We start from the raw sequence: 21,782 nt of genomic DNA, 5'->3' as shown, positions 1-21,782 counted from the left end.
TTCAGAGCCTTTTTCAGTGAAAACCCACACAGGCTAAAACGACAACGCTGCCTATGCAAAGGTGTTTTTCAGCGTGTAAACTGATTTGGTTGAGGAGCGTCTTTAACTTTGAGGTTGCTGCCAGAGCGCGTCACGAACAGCCAGCGTTGGTGGGGAACTGCCCACGGCGCCTGCCACAGCAGGGGACCCCTCACACACAGCCCTCACACACAGCCCTCACAGGCACCCCTCACAGGCACCCCTCACACGCACCCCTCAATCACCCCTCACCCAGCCGCCCCTCCCAGCCGCCCCTCCCAGCCGCGGGCCAGGCCCACGCTCCCCTCGGCGCCGACAGCCGCCGGGTGCGGCCATGGCCCCGGCCCCGCCGTGGCACACGCTGCCGTGCCGGGCGGCACGGGGTCAGGCGCGTGGCGCAGGGCCGGTGCCGCGGCAGAGCCAGCGCAGGCCGAGGCAGCCCCGGCACGCGGGGATCGGGGTGGGGGCCAGCACAGAACTGTCCGCAGCCCCAGCGCTGTCTGCAGCACCGCCCCGGGCCACGGGCGGCTGCGTGCGCTGCGGCTGCCCGCAACAGACACGCACAGCTCTACTTCTCGGGCAAAAGTGACTCTCGTAAGGGAAGCACCTGTTCACTTTGCCAATACACATGTGTTCACGGTGAAACAATTTTTTCTTACTCAAGAAAAAGCCATCTTTTTTCTCTGACTTTAAACTTCTAATTAGGGCAGCTGTAAATTTTGGGGTATTTTTGGGACTACTCTCTGTACTGTACCACCCACCCAATGAATCGACCCCTAACACCATTATAAACGGTGATGCTATTTATATCAGTGATGACACACAAAAGCCGTGCCAGCTGCCTCCTGCACCCAGCTAGGACTGAGATTAAACACCGCGGGGTCTAACGCCGGGGCCGCGAGCTCGCGCTGCACGCGGAGAGGCCGCCAGGGCTGGATCTGTTCAGGTTAGGAACAGGCTGCTACGGGAGGATGTCGCTGCTGGCTTCATGTATTGGGGAGTCACAGAAAGGACAGCCATGCACACCAAAAGATGAGGGGCGCTGGACAGGAGCTGCTTCGAGGGAAAGTCTGACTGAATATTAGGGAGAAAAGGTTTCACGAGGGTAGTCAAACGCAGTAACGGGCGGCCTGGAGAAGCTGCGAATCGCCCTGCGTGGAGCTTTGCAAAGCTCAGCTGGGTAAGCCCTGAACAACCTGGTCTGAGGCTGCAGTCAGCCCTGCTCTGGGCAGGAGGACCAACACGGGACTCCCACAGACCCCTTCCAACCAGAATTATTCTATTATTCCGTAGCTAAAACATACTTGATTGGAAGCTTTATTAGACTCCACATAGACCAAAAAGAAGCTAAGCTAACTAACACATTTAAAAAATAAACCTGCTTTATACTCTACAAGTTTTGGTGACCTTAGAGAGATTCTTCAGTCTCGGTAATTTACCTTAGAAGTGTCATAAATAGATCTGTAATCAGCACTGTATAGAAAACTCTGATAAGAAGCGACCATTTTCAGTTCACAGAGTAAAAATCTCTACATTTCTGAGTGTGCCTTTTGAAACATTCTTTATACGCTGCTCATGAACACAGAAGATTGAGAGAGGCAGTAAAGGCCAATACATACCTATCAAGTACATAGCCAAGAGCCTTATGCCGTATTCCTGAGTAAACCGATGGGCTTGTTTCCCAAGCAATTAAATTGGAAGCATCATGGAAAAGATGAATGTTTACCAAGTCAAAGGCACTATGACAAAAAAGGAGAAAAAAAATGATTCAGGATAAAAGAAAAAAACATTTGTTGCATCAGCAAAGCATTCAACATAACACTTATTGTATTGTCGCTTATGTTACTGCAATATTTACTCACACAGACTGTGCAAATTAAGCTATCATCATCAGAAAATTGTCAAAGATTGTCATCAAACTTCTAGCAACTCATCGCAGCTAAGACTGCATCCAGGCTTTTGCTTAAAATACACACAATATGAAAATGTAAAGCTATTTGTCAGTTACCGTTCACAGAAATCAAGCGGTATCCTCTCACTAAAATATTTTTAAAACAATTGCATGTGTAAACAAACAAGTTCAGGTTTATAAAGCTGTACCTAGTTACCGAGCAGAACTGCGGCTCTGCAACAAACAAAACGAACCGCTATTGGCAGCAGAGTTTTAGTGACACTAAAGGCTAAACGCCCGCAGCGCCCCGCCCGGCCCCGCGTGGAGAACGGCAGGGTGATGGTGGCCAGCTCAGCGCCCCGCCCGGCCCCGCGTGGAGAACGGCAGGGTGATGGTGGCCGGCTCAGCGCCCCGCCCGGCCCCGCGTGGAGAACGCCAGGGTGATGGTGGCCGGCTCAGCGCCCCGCCCGGCCCCGCGTGGAGAACGGCAGGGTGATGGTGGCCGGCTCAGCGCCCCGCCCGGCCCCGCGTGGAGAACGCCAGGGTGATGGTGGCCAGCTCAGCGCCCCGCCCGGCCCCGCGTGGAGAACGGCAGGGTGATGGTGGCCGGCTCAGCGCCCCGCCCGGCCCCGCGTGGAGAACGGCAGGGTGATGGTGGCCGGCTCAGCGCCCCGCCCGGCCCCGCGTGGAGAACGCCAGGGTGATGGTGGCCGGCTCAGCGCCCCGCCCGGCCCCGCGTGGAGAACGCCAGGGTGATGGTGGCCGGCTCAGCGCCCCGCCCGGCCCCGCGTGGAGAACGCCAGGGTGATGGTGGCCGGCTCGCCCACCCGGTAGGGAGGAGGACACAGGATGTTCAGCTCCGCCCAAGCCTGTGGGATGAGGAGCCACGCTCCGAAAGTCAGTAAATCAGTGGAAGTTCCCAGCTTTGCTCCTGAGGTGACGGACGGGGCGGGAACCCCTCCTCACGCTCAGCAGCGAGCTGGCCGGCCCGTGGTGCCGCTGCCAGCGCCCCGGCACGCCAGCACAGCCCTGCGCTGCAGCGGCCGCGGGTGCAGGCTGCGGGGCGCGGGACGGGCACACCACGTGCAGGAACGCTGCCCCGTGCCTGCCTTGAGGCACGGCCCAGACTGGCGGAGGAGACCTCTGAAAAGAACCACGTTACTGCTCTGGAACATCTAGAGATTTTGTCTTGGCTGATGACAAGAGAAGCGGGGATATTCTAGCAGTTCTTCCTTCATCAATGAAACCAACTTCAAACCCCTGTGAAACAGAAATACCTTCCTTTGCCTCCCTGCATAAAAGCCAAATCATAGACTCACAGAATGGTTTGGGTTGGAAGGCGCATTTTGACGACCGCGGGCAGGGACACCTCCCGCCAGCCCAGGCACCCAGAGCCCGTCCCGCCGGGGCTCCCAGGGCCCCCGTCCTCCTCGTCAGATCCTTTCTGTGCCGAAAGGCCGCACCCAGGTCTCCCGGAGCTTCTCTTCTCCAGCTGAACAGCCCAGCGCTGGGCCTGTCCCGGCAGAGCTGCTCCAGCACCGGGGCGGCTCTGCGGCTGCTGCGGCACCGGGGCGGCTCTGCGGCTGCTGCAGCACCGGGGCGGCTCTGCGGCTGCTGCGGCACCGGGGCGGCTCTGCGGCTGCTCCAGCGCCGGGGCGGTTCTGCGGCTGCTCCAGCGCCGGGGCGGCTCTGCGGCTGCTCCAGCGCCGGGGCGGCTCTGCGGCTGCCCCGGCCCCGCTCGGCAGCTCAGCACTTCCTACGGTCACTATGTGTCTGCTCTATTTTCTTGTCCACTTGTGGTGACAGCTATTTATAACTACGCCCTATTCAGTGTTAATGCACAAGTTCCTTGACACAGGGGCTGGAATTTGCTAGGAGACTGCACAACTGATTTTGGCTGATAACAGCATTTTTAACAATAATAACACCCCAGGCCTTAGAATGTACCTGCACACAACTATACTCATGTACCTTCACACAATCCCACTGTTCACTGTGGCACAAATCCTTCACACAGAAGGAATCTTCTGTTACAAACATGACCAGACAAGGACTTTCCTCTCGTCACCCGTGTTGACCACAGGCAGCGTGTCCCTTCCCCGGCCGGCCAGCCGTCCCGAGCCGCGCGTCCCTGCTCGCAGACCACAGGTCTGAGCAGCAAGCACACAGCTGTCCGCCTGCTACGGCCAGCCTGGCGTTCTGCTTTATGCTTGCTCTGCTTGGGGCTTTTTGCGTCCAAGACACCTGGTCTCCATTTTTAAAAACTTGTCTTCTCATTGCTTTGCTATCAAGCTCCTTTGGTGATGGGACACGGTGAGTCACAATGAAATGAGAACTTGGGATACTCTTTTCACACGGATTCAGCAACACCGCCACCCCCTGTGCCTCCCAACAGCAGCCTCGTGAACAAACCCCGTGTGCAGAACTCCCACGTGCTGCACGGGGCAGGCATTTCTGTTTCACAGGGGAAAGGCGTCTGCTGCGAAGGTCCAGAGGCAGCGCTGACGAGGTGGCACTGACAACGCCATGGTTGGGACAGAGGTCTCTCCAGCACCTGCAGACAGGGCTGTGCACAGGGAGACTCCCCGAGCATGGCTGAGGGGGGGCACAGATTTGGACACGGCAAGTGATGGCAGTCGAACCGCAAAGGGGTGACAAAGATACACAGGTCACCATGCAGCTGGCCTCCTCCAAAGGTACCGGCGGGTTTTTTGGCTACAGGGAACAGCGTATCCCGCTGAATGATCTCACGGGGATCATAAAGTAGTCCTACTAACCTTTGCATTAAGATACATAATTAGTACATAGCTACAGAACATAATTAGGAGATGATGGCTGAGACGCCCATTCCTGTCTGTCTGAAGGAGGAATGGAAAGAATCCCCGAAGGAGACTCGGGTTGTGAACTCTCCTCCTGAGTGACGGTATCTCTAACCCATCCCCATCCACCTCAAAACTGCTTGTTCTTTAAACTTGCTAATGAAGGACATTCTGCCCCCAATGTCCCTGTCCTTAAAAACACCTTTCATCACGTCACCTGTTTTCCTGCAAGTGGAAGTGACTTCCTGCTGCCCTTCGCAGGGACGCGGGCAGCACCCGGGCAGCCCCGTCTCGCGGGTGTGGGCAGACACATTCTTCAGCTCCCGCTCCAGTTCCCTGCAGTTCCTGCCCCTTCTGTTCTCTTCCCGCTTCCCTAAAGCTCAGTGCTCAAAACAAGACAGAGCACCTGTCAAAGGCCTTGGCAGCACTCCATTAAATCATGGCCACACCTTCCCCCTTCATGTCCTTCACATGATGTATCTATTAACACATCTCAGTAAGATAATAATGAACAACATGCAATTTCTTCTCCCTTGATCGGTTCCAGCAGCATGGACAGTGAGTCGTTGTTCCCAATATTGTATTTGTGCTTTTGAATTCTCCTCTCAGAGTGCAATGCTCTGCACTTCCCTGGCATTAATCCTGCAATCCTGCTTTCTCTAAAACACCAAACCCATTTTGATTGCTGATTCTGACCACTGCTATACCTGTAACTGTTCCCAGGTTGGTGACATGCCTACTTTTCATAAACGTATACTCTACCCCATCCTCCCTACCAAACATAAACTATATTTAAGATTGTAACGTGTTCGGGGCACCATCTTGCACCCATTAACACAACAGCACTAAGAACCACTGGAACAGAAACAAACACCACCAGCTACCCCAATATTCAAGACACTTAAAAAAAAAGAGCTAAGAAAAAAAAGAGTAAATGTAGTTTTCTTTTATTTTTTCTTAAAATGGCACCTCCGAGTGCCCGAGATTCCTTAACTCTCGGTGCACACCTACAACAAGCTAATGAAGAAGCGGCTGGACCCACAGAGGAACCTGGCCTGGCAGGTCATGAACCGCACGGGAGCAGGAAGAGGACACAGCTCTGAAATCCTTTAAGGTCACTTTCGGGGGTTTTTGGAAGCCCCCTGGTTTGGCCCAAGGTACGTTCTGCAATGATGTTTTCCTAGGCAGGGAAAGTCCATAGCTCCCTTCGAGGGTTCGCAAAGAAGTATTAACAGGTCTCCTGGCTATGTTTTTATTGAGCTATTAGTATGCAGAGATGTATAGATCAAAAGTCATGATTACGAAAATGGTCAGAACTCTGTTCATATGCATATGCACACAGACAAGGTTTAAACACTTATCATACCATGAACAGATACCTTATGCACTACAGACCTAATTAGGTGTATTTTCTAACCCCTGTATTTTCCATAATAATTCACTTTCATTCTCCAGAAACTGTTCACAGTAACTTGCCCCTTCAACCTCTCATTGGCAGCATCCGAGATCTTGTTAGATCACGCGGATCATCACCACACACTGCACAGAACTTCCACCGTAACCCACCTCCTCCCAGAGCAGAAAAAGCTGTGAGCCTCCTCACCCTGAACTCCCAACACACCCTTAGGAAACAAGCACTGCACATTATCTGACCAGAACCTGTGGCTACAGACCGCTCCTTGCCAGAGCCACCCCTCTCGTGCCAACCTGCCAGGGAACCTGCCCTTTACATCTGTCTCTGAGGAACAGTTTTCCATGGAAAGTCCTAAAAATAAGCCCACATTTTTTCTGCAGAGAAGAAATCTAAGAAGATAGGGGAGACAGAACCTGGAAAAGCCATGACAGAAGAGGAAAGGCCAGATTAGCAACTGGTGCTGAACAGCCACTGCTGCAGCTCTGCTGCTGGAACCACACACCACGTCATACGGATCTGGAAAAGTTAACAAGAACCTACATTATCCCCCCGCTGCCTGTCTGATTTCTGGGTCAGAAGCCTGCAGAAGGGGAAAAGCCACTGCTTTTGTTCCAGCAAAAGTAATACAGGAGGAACCAGTTTGAAAGAGCTGTGCTCCTTAAGGGCAGGGACCCTCCACCGACCCAGTGGCAACCGGACCGGGGTTAAGTCTGGCTCACGGAGCTGCCGGAGAACAATCTCCTTCCCCAGCCGGCCCAGGGTTGGGCGGCACACTGCCAGGCACGGGTGCCCGTCCCGCACGAGCTGCTCTGGGGACACCTGCACCCCAACGTGGGGGCTGAGCAGCTCTGGGGACACCTGCACCCCAGCACGGGGACTGAGCAGCTCTGGGGACACCTGCACCCCAACGTGGGGACGGAGCAGCTCTGGGGACACCTGCACCCCAGCACGGGGACTGAGCAGCTCTGGGGACACCTGCACCCCAACGTGGGGACGGAGCAGCTCTGGGGACACCTGCACCCCAGCACGGGGACTGAGCAGCTCTGGGGACACCTGCACCCCAACGTGGGGACGGAGCAGCTCTGGGGACACCTGCACCCCAGCACGGGGACTGAGCAGCTCTGGGGACACCTGCACCCCAACGTGGGGGCTGAGCAGCTCTGGGGACACCTGCATCTCAGCACGGGGGCTGAGCAGCTCTGGGGACACCTGCATCTCAGCACGGGGACGGAGCAGCTCTGGGGACACCTGCACCCCAACGTGGGGGCTGAGCAGCTCTGGGGACGCCTGCACCCCAACGTGGGGGCTGAGCAGCTCTGGGGACGCCTGCACCCCAACGTGGGGACTGAGCAGCTCTGGGGACGCCTGCACCCCAACGTGGGGACGGAGCAGCTCTGGGGACGCCTGCACCCCAACGTGGGGACTGAGCAGCTCTGGGGACGCCTGCACCCCAACGTGGGGACGGAGCAGCTCTGGGGACACCTGCACCCCAACGTGGGGACGGAGCAGCTCTGGGGACGCCTGCACCCCAACGTGGGGGCTGAGCAGCTCTGCGGACACCTGCACCCCAACGTGGGGACTGAGCAGCTCTGGGGACACCTGCACCCCAACGTGGGGACTGAGCAGCTCTGGGGACACCTGCCTCTCTGCACGGGGACTCCTGGTCACTGACACCCAACCTCTGTGATCATGTTGGATTGCTTAGGACCTGAATTATCCCATGCTAATTTCACATACCTATTTACATACATACTATGGCTATCAGGATCACATTTTTCCAGGCATCACTACAACTTACTGAGCATTACATGCTCAACAAATAATAAAGCAAAATAAACATTTTGCAACCAATCTTTTCTATGAATAGACCAATGTGTGTATACGAATACCTTATTTGAAACAGTTGTTAACAAATCCATACATAATATAGACATAATGAGGAATAACTTAAGATGCAACTTACCAATCAGTAATACACCACCTTGTTCGAATGAAACCTTTTCTGGACCACTTGCACTGAAAAACAAACACATCAGAATCGGTCACCTTAGGTAAAGCATTACTGTGAAAGTGAACAAAGTGAAACCAGGTTCATCCATACTGTAACTACATATCAGCTGAGATACCTTGGAAACATATCTTGTGCCTCTTAAATCCTGGAATTCTTTATATTTTTGGTCCTGCAGCAGTTATAAACTTAGGAGTAAAACTAATATAAGCCCCGGTAGTTGCTTATAGATGAAAGATAACCAATTAGGAAAGCTTTACAACTGTGTTTATGCTTCGCCTAAACCAGCAGATTCTTCCTGCCTACGCACAAATGTCTCGGCTTCTTTGTAATTTTACCTGAACTGTGAAATGTCATCAGAGATTTACATCAAATTAAAATGAAGGAGATGTGCTAAAAAGCCATTTCTCCTGCTGAGCCAACCCACCCAATATTTCTATAAAAGTTAAAGGGAATTTAAATAATGATAAAACATTACATTTATCAAAACTGCGATGTCCACGAGGAAGCCACAAATCAACTCATGCCAACGTATGGCACTTCTGATACAGCAAAAAGGTGTTTTTCAGCACCACTCCTGAGCCGCTGCCATAAATCACAACCTCCCACTAAAAGACGTGATTCTGCATCCTATTTGTACACTGTTAACAATGCATGTGGGGTAGGCTAATGTTCTCTGGTAATGAATATTGCACCAGACAGGCTTAAATAATGATGCCAATGATTCTGCAGCAAAGACTGGAACTCCTCGTTCCGAACCAGGATCCCGCAGCAGAGCACCCTGGTCAGGGCTGCTGGTCCCTGGGACACCTGTCAGGCGCATTTATCCGGCTCTATGGGAGCTCAGAGCCCTCACCGAACTGCGAGTCCCACATCCTGCCGAGACACTGAGGTGCCCTGCAGAGCCCAGCGGCTGCTTGCTGCGGCCAGGGCACGGCTGCCGGGCCAGCAGCCACCAGCGCACACGCAGCCAGCAACCAGCACACCTGCTCACCTGCAACCAGCACACCAGCACCCAGGACACCAGCACACCTGCTCACCTGCAACCAGGACACCAGCAACCAGGACACCAGCACACCTGCTCACCTGCAACCAGGACACCAGCACCCAGGACACCAGCACACCTGCTCACCTGCAACCAGCACATCAGCACCCAGGACACCAGCACACCTGCTCACCTGCAACCAGGACACCAGCACACCTGTTCACCTGCAACCAGGACACCAGCAACCAGCACCCAGGACACCAGCACCGAGCTCACCAGCTCAGCAGTTCACCTGCACCCCGCACCTTCCCCAGCCCGGCTCCCCGCCTGATCTGCACATCTCCTAATCCAACGCGGCCTCTGCTGTTCACGGTTTCTGTGATGATTGTGGCAGCACAGTTACAAGTTGAGATTTGGCAAAATGTCAACATTTATTCAAAATCAAAACAATGAAAAAAGTTAAATGCTAAAAGCATTCAAAATTGGCCTAAATCTAATCTCAATCAAAAAAAGAGAGCTCTGTCATTTCATTCTTAAAAATAACTACATTGAACTTTTAATCACTGAAGAACAATACATACAACTGAAAATCAAATAGTCCAAGCCTATGATGTGGCCCAAGATAATGTCTTCAATCAAGCTGTCATTTTTCATTTGCTCTTTTCCTCTTTGGCACCACAACAGGTGCTTCCAAAGATGCAGCGTTACCACAGGGCCAAGTGGATCACGTTGCTCAGAGCCACAACTCATTGGGTTCTGAGCATCTCCAAGGCCAGTGATCCCACAACCTACGGGGCCTCTCTTCAATGTGTGACCTCCTGGTGACATCCTCTCCCAGGCTGACCAGAGCGCCACCAGAACCCTGCCGGTGGGACTCGGCTCGCCGGGAGCCTGGTGCCCGGCCAGGCTCCGGCCGCCTCATCCTGCACCCACCGGGTCACATCACACAGGACACTGCAGCCCAGCCCTGCTGGGCACCACGTGTGGGACATCGCAGCCCTGCCCGCCGGCGGATCTGCTCCATCGCCTTCCCACCGCGAGGACAGGCCTCCTGGGACCCTCCGTGCCGCCCTCCAGGACCAGCTGTGACACTGGTGTTCCCAGCCTCAGCGACCCCTCCCTCTCCCGACGGCAGCGGCGAGCCTGGCGGTGCCAGCGCCGGCTCCCTTTGCCCCGTGGGGGCCCGGGATCGCACGCCCGCCATGAGCACAGGGCCACAAGCCCCAGCCCCGCTGTCACCACCACCCGCTCCCCGGGCTCTCCAGCAGCCGCCCCGCAGGACCCGCTGAGGCTCCATCGCTAACAGCCCCATCAACCCCGGGGAGCGCGCCCAGCCCTCGCTCTGCCCGGGCTCTGCTTCACGCACGCTTACACCGATACGAGCCAATTAAAAGGTATTTGCAACACAGCTTGTACTTCATGGCATGGTAGAACACAGGAATTTCTTACAGTAGCTTGGAATCTCCTCACACATACACCGCAAACACTGGCTTTAAGGGCAGCAGTATGTATGAGAGGCTATTCTGCCCAATCCTTACTTTAATAAGTGTGACTGGAATTCTGACACCTCTCTATTAGAAGTCCTTACAAAAATATAAACAAAAAATTCACAATTTGAAAACCTGTAGTTACATTCCACCAGCCTTTCCTTTGTGAATAGAGTCTCTCAGGAGATCGTGCTGACCTTTTAAAACCCCCCAGAAACACCACCTATATAAATAACCTCTGCTACATCGGGTAAAAGGACCTCCAGACAACATTAACATGAAGAGAGAGGTTATAGAGGGCTAATGTCAAAAAGCACTGTGAGCAATAAGTAATGCACACAAACCATGATTGATAATGACTAGCACAGAGCCTTAATTCATCTTTTCTCCATCATTTTACTGAGAGGGACCATATCAAATTAAATAGTGACCCAGCAAGGGTTTATTCCGCCATACAAAGCAGGGGCACGAAGACGGATGAACGTGGCCATGGCTGCGGTGTAATTGCCGCTCCGGGAGGAGCAGCGAGCCGGGGCGGGGGACGCGGCGGGCACCGCGCCGGAGCCGGCACCGCGCCGGAGCCGGCCCGCGCAGCTCGCCGTCAGCCCCACGCGGAACGCCGCTCCTCTCCTCACACCAGCACAGAACTAAAGCAGTCAGGCTCTCGCGCTGCTAGGAGTTTGTGCACAAACTGTCCAAAGCACTTTTCTCATTTCCCTGCATTTCAGAACAAGATGCAGTATATGGAGCCCAATCAAGCCAAATCCAGCCTTTGAACATTATGAAACGCTGTAACAGCACTATCAGTCATATTTTTACTGCTAAAGATCTTTAAAAGTCATTACATACATTTAAAAGTCTGAAAATCAAAGCACCTATGGCACTCATCAAAAAACACAGGGTGAGAGCTTAAGGATACGAAGCCAATCCACCTAATGACAAAGCCTGTTATGCAGTGTAATAATTTAATTGATCGTTTGCTTTTTGACATAGTGCTTTCATTATCCTTTATTTAGCAGTATAAAGAATTTAGTAAGAATATATATATCAGCAGACCACATTTAAGTGTCTGTGTATGATGTAAGCAAATATAAGAAATATGTGATAAAACTTACACTTGCTCCACTTATTTTCCCATACAAAACCAGGGGACACACGCCGGCCAGGAGAGCACGTCATGTCCTCACCGGAGTGACCCCAGAGGACAGAACCGTGACGGCAAGGCAGCTCGTGAAAGGAAGGCCCAGCTCTGGTTTGTCTGCGAGGAGCCGTAAGGCAGGGCCGGCACACGGCTGGCACACGGCCGGCACACTGGCACATGGGCCGGCACACGGGTTGGCACACTGGCACATGGCCGGCACACGGGTTGGCACACTGGCACATGGCCGGCACACTGGCACACGGGCCGGCACACGGGTTGGCACACTGGCACATGGCTGGCACACGGGCCGGCACACTGGCACACGGGCCGGCACACTGGCACATGGCTGGCACACTGGCACATGGCCGGCACACTGGCACATGGCCGGCACACTGGCACATGGGCCGGCACACGGGTCGGCACACTGGCACATGGCCGGCACATGGGCCGGCACACTGGCACACGGGCCGGCACACGAGTCGGCACACTGGCACACGAGCCGGCACACGGGCCGGCACACGGGCCGGCACACTGGCACATGGCTGGCACACTGGCACACGGGCCAGCACACTGGCTGGCACACTGGCACACTGGCACACGGGCTTGGGGCACCGGCTCGGTAAGAATTCCTTCCTCTGCAACAGCCCGATTCAGGGTTGGCAGGATCTGAATTTTATAAATCCAACCCAAAATATCACAGTAATTCTGTGGCTCATTTCACCTTTTCTGAGAATGCAAGGAGTCATTACAAAGTTCCACAAAATAGTCATTAAAGGTAGATAATTACACTAAATAAAATCTATACTATCAATGTAGCAGCACGGTGATGATGTGACAGATCCGCCAAGGACAAGGTTACGTGACCCGTCCCGAATGCCGAGCTCCAAACCGCGACGTGGCGGCGTGCCTGCGGCTCCGGGCAGGTAGGGCTGGCACGGCGTCTGACCACGTTCTCTTCCGATGAAGATTTGCTTCAGGACTTCTCTGTGCAGCCAAACTGTATCACTGTGGGAGCACACGACTCAAAGCAGCAACACCAGCAGCAGTGGGTCATTGATGTGCTTTAGTATTTCCTAATACGGTATTTGGAAAGAAGCAGCTTTTGGAAACAGAGCTTAAGGAAGACCTGTGTTGAAGGAGGAGAGAGAAAACTGTTTGCTATCGCAGATTTCAAACCGACCATCTCTATTTTGACTCTAGCGGACAGTCACCAGCTGATCCGCCCCCTGTAAGCCAGCACAAAACCCGGCGGGGGACACGAACAGCAAAAATATCCCTCCTTGGTGTCCCACACAGGGATACCACATCTTTCACCTCATGGTATTAAGTCTCTTCTCAGAGCCTCTGTTAATAGGATTCCTTTAGCAGCAGATGGATTGTGAATACAGGCAGTTTCATCTACTAAAAGACAACATAAATCATCATTGAGAAAGGAGAGACTGCGGTAAGGTTATCACCATACAGCCTTCCCCATGAAAGGTTTGCATTAAAGCATTAGTGAAATTAATTCATCTTTCATAAGAGCTCTGAGCAGTATCTGTGATCTATGATAACAACCAATTTCTCACTATGGGGAAAAAAAAATTACTCAGGGCTGATAGACTACACAAATCTGCTTTTTCAATGGGTAACATTATGTGGAGTGGTGCTCCCAGCGGCATCGTTGGAGGCTCACGCACGGCCAAGAGGAACATCAATCACGGCAGAAAGTTTTGTTAGTTTTATATGCACTGCGCTGTAATTATTTTGAATTGCATTATGCCTCAATCATTGTAATTACTTTTAGATCATCCTTAAGCAGCAGTAATAAAAGGAATCAGTCTTAAGCCACTTCTCACACAAAACATTGCAAATGTGATACGAGAAGTCTGGCTACAACACACACGAGCGTGTAAACGGAGGTTTGGCCAGCGACGCTGCCCGCGCATTCTGCTGTGCCAGCCCACAGTTTCAAAATACTCATTATTTTGTGGCCTTTAAATTAGCACTTTTACCACCAACACTTGTCTAGAAAGAAAATAGGTGACAACAAGATTAATTTTAGCTTTAAAAACAGAAACGCGTATGTGAGAACCCAAACTATGACAGCGCTGGTTCTTGGATGTTCCTGTGACCCACGTGTGCTCGAGACTCTTTGGTCTTCAGTCTACAACGAAAATCTGCCTACTGTAAAAATCACCCCAATTCTTTTCTAACTTTTCAGTTCCCACGGAAAGCCGCTGGCTCGGCCTGCCAGTCACAGAGAACAGCAGTGCTGCCGCGGGCAGGGGATGAGCGCAGAGCCGCAGAGAACAGCAGTGCTGCCGCGGGCAGGGGATGAGCGCAGAGCCGCAGAGAACAGCAGTGCTGCCGCGGGCAGGGGATGAGCGCGGAGCTGCAGAGAACAGCAGTGCTGCCGCGGGCAGGGGATGAGCACGGAGCCGCAGAGAACAGCAGTGCTGCCGCGGGCAGGGGATGAGTGCGGAGCCGCAGAGAACAGCAGTGCTGCCGCGGGCAGGGGATGAGTGTGGAGCCGCAGAGAACAGCAGTGCTGCCGCGGGCAGGGGATGAGCGTGGAGCCGCAGAGAACAGCAGTGCTGCCGCGGGCAGGGGATGAGTGCGGAGCCGCAGAGAACAGCAGTGCTGCCGCGGGCAGGGGATGAGTGTGGAGCCGCAGAGAACAGCAGTGCTGCCGCGGGCAGGGGATGAGCGCGGAGTCGCAGAGAACAGCAGTGCTGCCGCGGGCAGGGGATGAGCGTGGAGCCGCAGAGAACAGCAGTGCTGCCGCGGGCAGGGGATGAGTGTGGAGCCGCAGAGAACAGCAGTGCTGCCGCGGGCAGGGGATGAGTGTGGAGCCGCAGAGAACAGCAGTGCTGCCGCGGGCAGGGGATGAGTGCGGAGCCGCAGAGAACAGCAGTGCTGCCGCGGGCAGGGGATGAGCACGGAGCCGCAGAGAACAGCAGTGCTGCCGCGGGCAGGGGACGGGCGCGGAGCCGCAGAGAACAGCAGTGCTGCCACGGGCAGGGGATGAGTGCGGAGCCGCAGAGAACAGCAGTGCTGCTGCGGGCAGGGGACGAGTGTGGAGCCGCAGAGAACAGCAGTGCTGCCGCGGGCAGGGGACGGGCGCGGGGTTGCAGAGAACAGCAGTGCTGCCGCGGGCAGGGGACGGGCGCGGGGTTGCAGGGAACAGCAGTGCTGCCGCGGGCAGGGGACGGGCGCGGGGTTGCAGAGAACAGCAGTGCTGCCGCGGGCAGGGGACGGGCGCGGAGCCGCAGAGAACAGCAGTGCTGCCGCGGGCAGGGGACGGGCGCGGGGTTGCAGAGAACAGCAGTGCTGCCGCGGGCAGGGGACGGGCGCGGGGTTGCAGGGAACAGCAGTGCTGCCGCAGGCAGGGGACGGGCGCGGAGCCGCAGAGAACAGCAGTGCTGCCGCGGGCAGGGGATGAGTGCGGAGCCGCAGAGAACAGCAGTGCTGCCACGGGCAGGGGATGAGTGCGGAGCCGCAGAGAACAGCAGTGCTGCCGCGGGCAGGGGATGAGCACGGAGCCGCAGAGAACAGCAGTGCTGCTGCGGGCAGGGGACGAGTGTGGAGCCGCAGAGAACAGCAGTGCTGCCGCGGGCAGGGGATGAGTGCGGAGCCGCAGAGAACAGCAGTGCCGCCGCGGGCAGGGGACGGGCGCGGGGTTGCAGGGAACAGCAGTGCTGCCGCGGGCAGGGGACGGGCGCGGGGTTGCAGGGAACAGCAGTGCTGCCGCGGGCAGGGGACGGGCGCGGGGTTGCAGAGAACAGCAGTGCTGCCGCGGGCAGGGGATGAGTGCGGAGCCGCAGAGAACAGCAGTGCTGCCGCGGGCAGGGGATGAGTGCGGAGCCGCAGAGAACAGCAGTGCTGCCGCGGGCAGGGGATGAGTGCGGAGCCGCAGAGAACAGCAGTGCTGCCGCGGGCAGGGGATGAGTGCGGAGCCGCAGAGAACAGCAGGGCTGCCGCGGGCAGGGGACGGGCGCGGGGTTGCAGGGAACAGCAGTGCTGCCGCGGGCAGGGGACGGGCGCGGGGTTGCAGAGAACAGCAGTGCTGCCGCGGGCAGGGGACGGGCGCGGAGCCGCAGAGAACAGCAGTGCTGCCGCGGGCAGGGGACGGGCGCGGGGTCGCAGGGAACAGCAGTGCCGCCCGCGCCCTGCAGAGCCAGGTCGCGCTCTGCCCGCCGCAGGGCTCCGCAATCGGACCCCGCTCTGGGTCCTGCAGCACCACCAGCACCAGCTGTGCGCCGCAGGAGCGGAATTCAACTCCCGAGGTGCTCCAGGGACCTGTTCCTATCTTACATGTGAGTGTTTGTGGGTTTTCTCTTCTCCTGTTGATTCTTCCTCCAGGTAAAGAGCATCCCTGCCAACACCAGAACACGGTGCTTCTCCTTAGGAATGTCATTTAAGGTAACGTAACAAATGGAACAGGGTGAAGGCATCAGACCCTCCAAAGGTATTTAGCTTCTTTTTGGGTTCTGGGCCCACCAGCCCTGTCCCTACCACAGGGCTGCAGCGCGCAACGAATGGAGAAGCTCTGGCTCCGACGCCAGCCGAGCGAGCAGCTGATCCCCGAGCACCGGACACCAACACACCCCCCGGGACCCAGACCGGGGGTTCTCCAGGAGCTGGTGCAGAACTGCTCACGTAAGAGGCGGCAACAAACCATGCTGAGCAAGTTACACGTTTGCCAGTCTCACGATGAAACCGCAATGGAAATCAGTGCCGCTGGTACGGAGGAACAGTCTGTAAGTCGGCCTGTTGCCGCTGGGGTGACACGGCGCGCACGCTGGTGCTCAGCGCTCCCCTTCGCTCCGCGGCGCCTGGCAGCACCGCTGGCTGCAGTCACCCTGCTGCCACCGTCCGCTGCTGGTGAGGAGAGACGAACGAGTAACTGCCTGAAGCTCCTTCCAAATGACAGAGCACTTCCCTGCCAAGAACTTCAGACATCTATTCACAGGAGGTTGAAACTGGTAAAACTATGTCAAAGGCAGTTTCCCTCCAGCAGAGACATACAGAATACAAACCCAAATAATGGAGTATCTAAAGAAAAGGGATAACCCACATCTCATCAACCCTGTAATTATTAATGCAACATAAATATCTCTAAGTGTGTATATTTACAAATTCTACATTAATTTTCAAACTTTGTTTAGTTCCTCCTTATACTAAAGTAGTACCACAAATGTTGCAGGAATTCAACAAATTCATTCTCTTGGCTTGTAGCAAACACCATTAAACACCCACGTTCTAGATGTTCTTAAGAAATTAAAAATGAGTGAATTAAACTGCAGAGAACTGCAGGCAAAGACTGCACGTGCACACACAACGGCACTTCGGCAGGACCCGAGCGGAGCCGGCGCTCCTGGTCCAACACAACCTCACCTCCAAACGCACGGCACTCGCCGGTGCGCAGGGGAACAGGAAGGGAGCGAGGGCAGCGCGGGACCTGCCCGGCCGTGGGGCTCCCTGCCTTGCCGTGGGGCTCCCTGCCCGGCCATGGGGCTCCCTGTCCTGCCGTGGGGCTCCCTGCCTTGCCGTGGGGCTCCCTGCCCGGCCATGGGGCTCTCTGTCCTGCCGTGGGGCTCCCTGCCTTGCCGTGGGGCTCCCTGCCCGGCCGTGGGGCTCCCTGCCTTGCCGTGGGGCTCCCTGCCCGGCCATGGGGCTCCCTGTCCTGCCGTGGGGCTCCCTGCCCAGCCGTGGGGCTCCCTGCCTTGCCATGGGGCTCCCTGCCCGGCCGTGGGGCTCCCTGCCCGGCCATGGGGCTCCCTGTCCTGCCGTGGGGCTCCCTGTCCTGCCGTGGGGCTCTCTGTCCTGCCGTGGGGCTCCCTGCCCGGCCGTGGGGCTCCCTGCCCGGCCGTGGGGCTCCCTGCCTGGCCGTGGGGCTCCCTGCCTTGCCGTGGGCTCCCTGTCCTGCCGTGGGCTCCCTGCCCAGCCGTGGGGCTCCCTGCCTTGCCGTGGGCTCCCTGCCCAGCCGTGGGGCTCCCTGCCCGGCTATGGGCTCCCTGCCTTGCCGTGGGCTCCCTGTCCTGCCGTGGGGCTCCCTGCCCAGCCGTGGGGCTCCCTGTCCTGCCGTGGGGCTCCCTGCCCAGCCGTGGGGCTCCCTGCCCAGCTGTGGGGCTCCCTGCCCAGCTGTGGGGCTCCCTGTCCTGCCGTGGGGCTCCCTGCCTTGCCGTGGGGCTCCCTGCACCAGACCTGCGCACGGCTTTTAAACGCACAAATGAGTCTTCATCACTGTCTCCATCCTTCACGGGGACTTCCTACTATACAAAGGACTCCGTTTGAATGTGGTAAATCCACGCAATGATTGAGAACATACACTATAGGCAACAAGAAACTGACAAACAAACAAAAACCCAAGACTCAATTCTGACCTTATTTACATTACTGAGAGAAGCTACTCTAAGTAATCAGAGAAATCAGAGTCCAGCCTGGTGCTCGGGAACGCTCCACAGGACCGTACGTACCTCAGGGAAATAGTCCTGCGGGAACTTCTCTTTCTCCAGCATCGGCGTGCTTTCCAAGGTGTCCGAGTAGATTTCCTTCCCAGTAACTTTTTTATACTTCTTAGCTAGGAAGAGATATAAACCAAAATTAACATACATATCTTTAACATCACAAGCAACTCACAGCCCCTGTTGGCAAAGCAGAGGCACTATGCAGGCGGTGTTCGCGTTCCAGCCAAAACGCGCAGCACGGAGCTGTTCGGGGAAACAGGGGCCGCTCCGCCGTGCACGAGCGTTCTGGATTGTACCAGTGCTGGTGCTGGCGCTGCTGCCACCAGAGCACTGTCGGTGTTGGAGCTGTAATGATGACCCAGGTCTCTACACCTGCACAACGGGCAGCTCTGACAACTGGCCCATGTCCCTGTGCCGGCCGCATCCAGCCCGGCGGTCAGCAACACTGGCCACCCGGCTGCTGCTGGCTGGTCCCTCATCAGGTAAGTGACTGAAAGTGATTAAAAACCAAATATCAGATCTCAGGACAAAATGGCATTCTTTTTTCCTTATTTCCTCCTGAAATGGTCTGTGCTTACGCACGTAGCTCAGTCAACTCAATGTCATTTGCACAGTCACTTGAAAACCCTTAGAGTAAAAGAAAGGGCCTTATTTCTGAATGGCCTTCACTGATACTGGACCTGCATCAGTTCTCCTGGTCAGGTTGTTTCAAACCACGACAGGAAGAGCCTTGTTCTGGGGATGTGCAGAAGATGAACCCCACGCCGGGTTCTGGCCCTGCAGACCGACTAGGGGGGTTAAAGCTGGGACGGGTGCTGTGCTTGCAAGGAGACAGTGGTGAAGCACAGCACTTCCCCGAGTCTTTAATGAACGGCTACATCACATAGGAACAGCCTTAGTGATCAACCTACGGATCCACAAAGCTCGTGAACAAGAGGTTCTGCTTCTGGACCCGCTCAGTCCTGGGTCTCGCTGCTGCTCAGAGCTGCTCAGAGCACGGCCCCTCGCGCACACGGCCGGTCACTGCCGCGCACACGGGGCACCCGGCGCTCCGGCCGCTGCAAACGCCGCTCAGCAGCTCCTGCGCTGCGTGAATGACACGTGGGGCTGCAGGGAAAACTGTTCTCACGTTAAATCTCAAACACCTCTTCCCGAGAACTGAGAAACAGAGACAATCCAAAGACTGTGTTCAGTCACATCCAGCTGCGTGCAGAATTGTGAAAAGACACAGGGACACTACGGGAATATTGAATCGTACATAAACATCTGTTTTTTGCATGCTTTCATGCTTTTGAGTAGAAGCAGAATTTCATAATGATTTTTGTGCAGAGAACATTTGTATCCATTTGGACTTCTCCTCTGATTTAAGAGCTTAATACACCGTGAAGACGTGAAAAGTCACGAGAGAAGAGGCAAGCTGTGCGCTTCCCGAGCGACGGGAGCGCGCGGGCCCGCACTGCACGACCCGACCGCGGGAGGCTGGCCCCGCTCCGCACGCCGGCTCAGCACCGCGCCTCCTGCCTTGAGATCGCATTCGGAGGCTTTTCTTCCCAAGTGATCACTGGGCCAAACACGTCTTCATGTGCACGGTCCACACCTCATCTGGCTTTGTAAGGTTTTCCCAAGGAAAACAAAACACCAAACACTTAAAGTGTTTATTTTCTGGAAAAGATATCTGTTTATTTCCTTCATATTAATTATTTTCCCCTACACCTTTTCCTTCAATTTTCTCACTTTTTAAAATCCTTGTATTTTCTTTTAGAAGCTGTTTGGCAGTGAAAAAGCTGTTAATCAACAATTAACAAGCTCAGAAAGCCCCTCTTCTCCCAAGGCCGCTGTCGCAGGACGCAGAGGAGGTCCGGGCAGGGGAAGGAGCTGGAGCTGAGACTGGAGCAGCGCGGCGGCTCTGCGGCTGCTCCCCGGCTGCTCCCCGGTGCTCCGTGGCTGCTCCCCAGCACTCTGCAGCTGCTCCCTGGTGCTCCGCGGCTGCTCCCCGGCGCTCCGCGGCTGCTCCCCAGCACTCTGCAGCTGCTCCCCGGTGCTCCGCGGCTGCTCCCCGGCACTCTGCAGCTGCTCCCTGGTGCTCCGCGGCTGCTCCCCGGCGCTCCGTGGCTGCTCCCCGGTGCTCCCTGGCTGCTCCCCAGTGCTCCGCGGCTGCTCCCCGGTGCTCCCTGGCTGCTCCCCAGTGCTCCGCGGCTGCTCCCCGGTGCTCACTCCATGGCTGCTCCCCGGTGCTCCCCAGTGCTCCGCGGCTGCTCCCCGGCGCTTCGCGGCTGCTCCCCAGTGCTCCGCGGCTGCTCCCCGGTGCTCCCTGGCTGCTCCCCAGTGCTCGCTCCATGGCTGCTCCCCGGTGCTCCGTGGCTGTTCCCCAGTGCCCCGCGGCTGCTCCCCGGTGCTCCACAAGGGTGTCAGAGTCCAGAGCTCACCGCGCACGTTCACTTGCGTGTTACTGACACGCAAAGGCACTCGCACGGCAGAGGGAACACCGAGGGACCGAGAGCGGCTCCAGGCTGCTCCCCGGGCCTGGGACACGGACGCCTGAGCAGAGTGCAGCGCCCGCTCCCCCGGCACCGCCGTCCGGCACCGCGACGTTCAGAACGGGGACCCGATTCCGAGTGCTGGCGACTGCAACTTGGGCCCGTCTTTTGGAAACACCCGGTGCTACCGTCAGCAGTGCCTGCAGAGCCCTCCAGCTCGGGACACAGACTGGACGTCACCGCTATCAAGTCCCCACATCATCACTGAGGTTTCAGTACCGTCTCTCACAAACAAAATCTACTCTGAACTGCCTCTGATATTGTAGCTGAGATTTTCCTTCAGTGTCAAAACTGATGATGACAGGAGGACTTATGGAGGCTGAATCTGGAATTGCTGTACGCGTGGAACAACCATTCACGTATCTCAGGGAAGGAAGACCCTGTACCCTCAATTACATGAGCAGAGAGGATCTGTCTCTGCTGAGAACAAAAATAATGAATCTATATAATTAAGACAATTAGTTCTCTCCGTAGTTACCACCGTTTGAACAGCATTTCAAATTAATGGGATGCTGGATGTGGAACTGATGTGGTTCAGCCCAGTCAGCTCAATGAAGCTCAGAAATTTTTTTATTTAATATACAGACACTTCTCAACTGAAATAATATAAATTGTATATAATCTTTTCTCTATAGACTGCAGGAAGCATTCAGTAATTTTCTATGATATTTCCAATATTTAATGCGCATTGCCTCGTGTTACTCTTAAACTTCTGAGATTTAGCAAGACCTCCAACCTGACGGATCAATGCGGGTTGAAAACAATGACACCTGGCGCTGCCCTGCACTGCTCCAGGGTAACGTACGCCATAAATCCACCTCGGCCGCTCTGCACAACGACCGTCACTGCTGGACACTGGACGTCTTGCTCCTACAGCTGATGTACATGGAAGAACCTCGTGGCCATTCAGAGCTCGTCTGAAGCCATCGGGGATCTCTATGGATCCAAAGGCCCGTCTGCACGGGAATGATTAACGCACCGCGTTCAACCTGTGCCCGGCCCATTGACTTCTTCCACGAGGCCTGTAACA

The 21,782-nt window shown here is 55.6% G+C and overlaps 1 protein-coding gene across 9 annotated transcripts in view; it reads right to left on the bottom strand.

Annotated features, from left to right (window-relative positions):
- Positions 1 to 21,782, bottom strand: part of INPP5A (inositol polyphosphate-5-phosphatase A) — a 203,736-nt gene that overhangs the window by 77,908 nt on the left and 104,046 nt on the right. For all 9 annotated transcript variants that reach the window (XR_013922377.1, XR_013922378.1, XM_080348099.1 and 6 more), the window contains exons 6-8: positions 18,225 to 18,328; positions 8,106 to 8,158; positions 1,638 to 1,757 (exon numbers count right to left, since the gene is read on the bottom strand). Coding sequence is in view for 7 of the 9 variants with exons in the window: in XM_080348099.1 (XP_080204225.1) it covers positions 1,638 to 1,757; positions 8,106 to 8,158; positions 18,225 to 18,328 (277 nt within the window). In the remaining 2 variants the exon portion in view is untranslated. The remainder of the gene's footprint in view (positions 1 to 1,637; positions 1,758 to 8,105; positions 8,159 to 18,224; positions 18,329 to 21,782) is intronic.

The sequence above is a fragment of the Nesoenas mayeri genome, assembly GCF_963082525.1.
Source record: "Nesoenas mayeri genome assembly, chromosome: 7".
In the NCBI taxonomy this organism is placed as follows: Eukaryota; Metazoa; Chordata; class Aves; order Columbiformes; family Columbidae; genus Nesoenas; species Nesoenas mayeri.
This window is presented reverse-complemented; position numbering and strand designations above follow the sequence as displayed.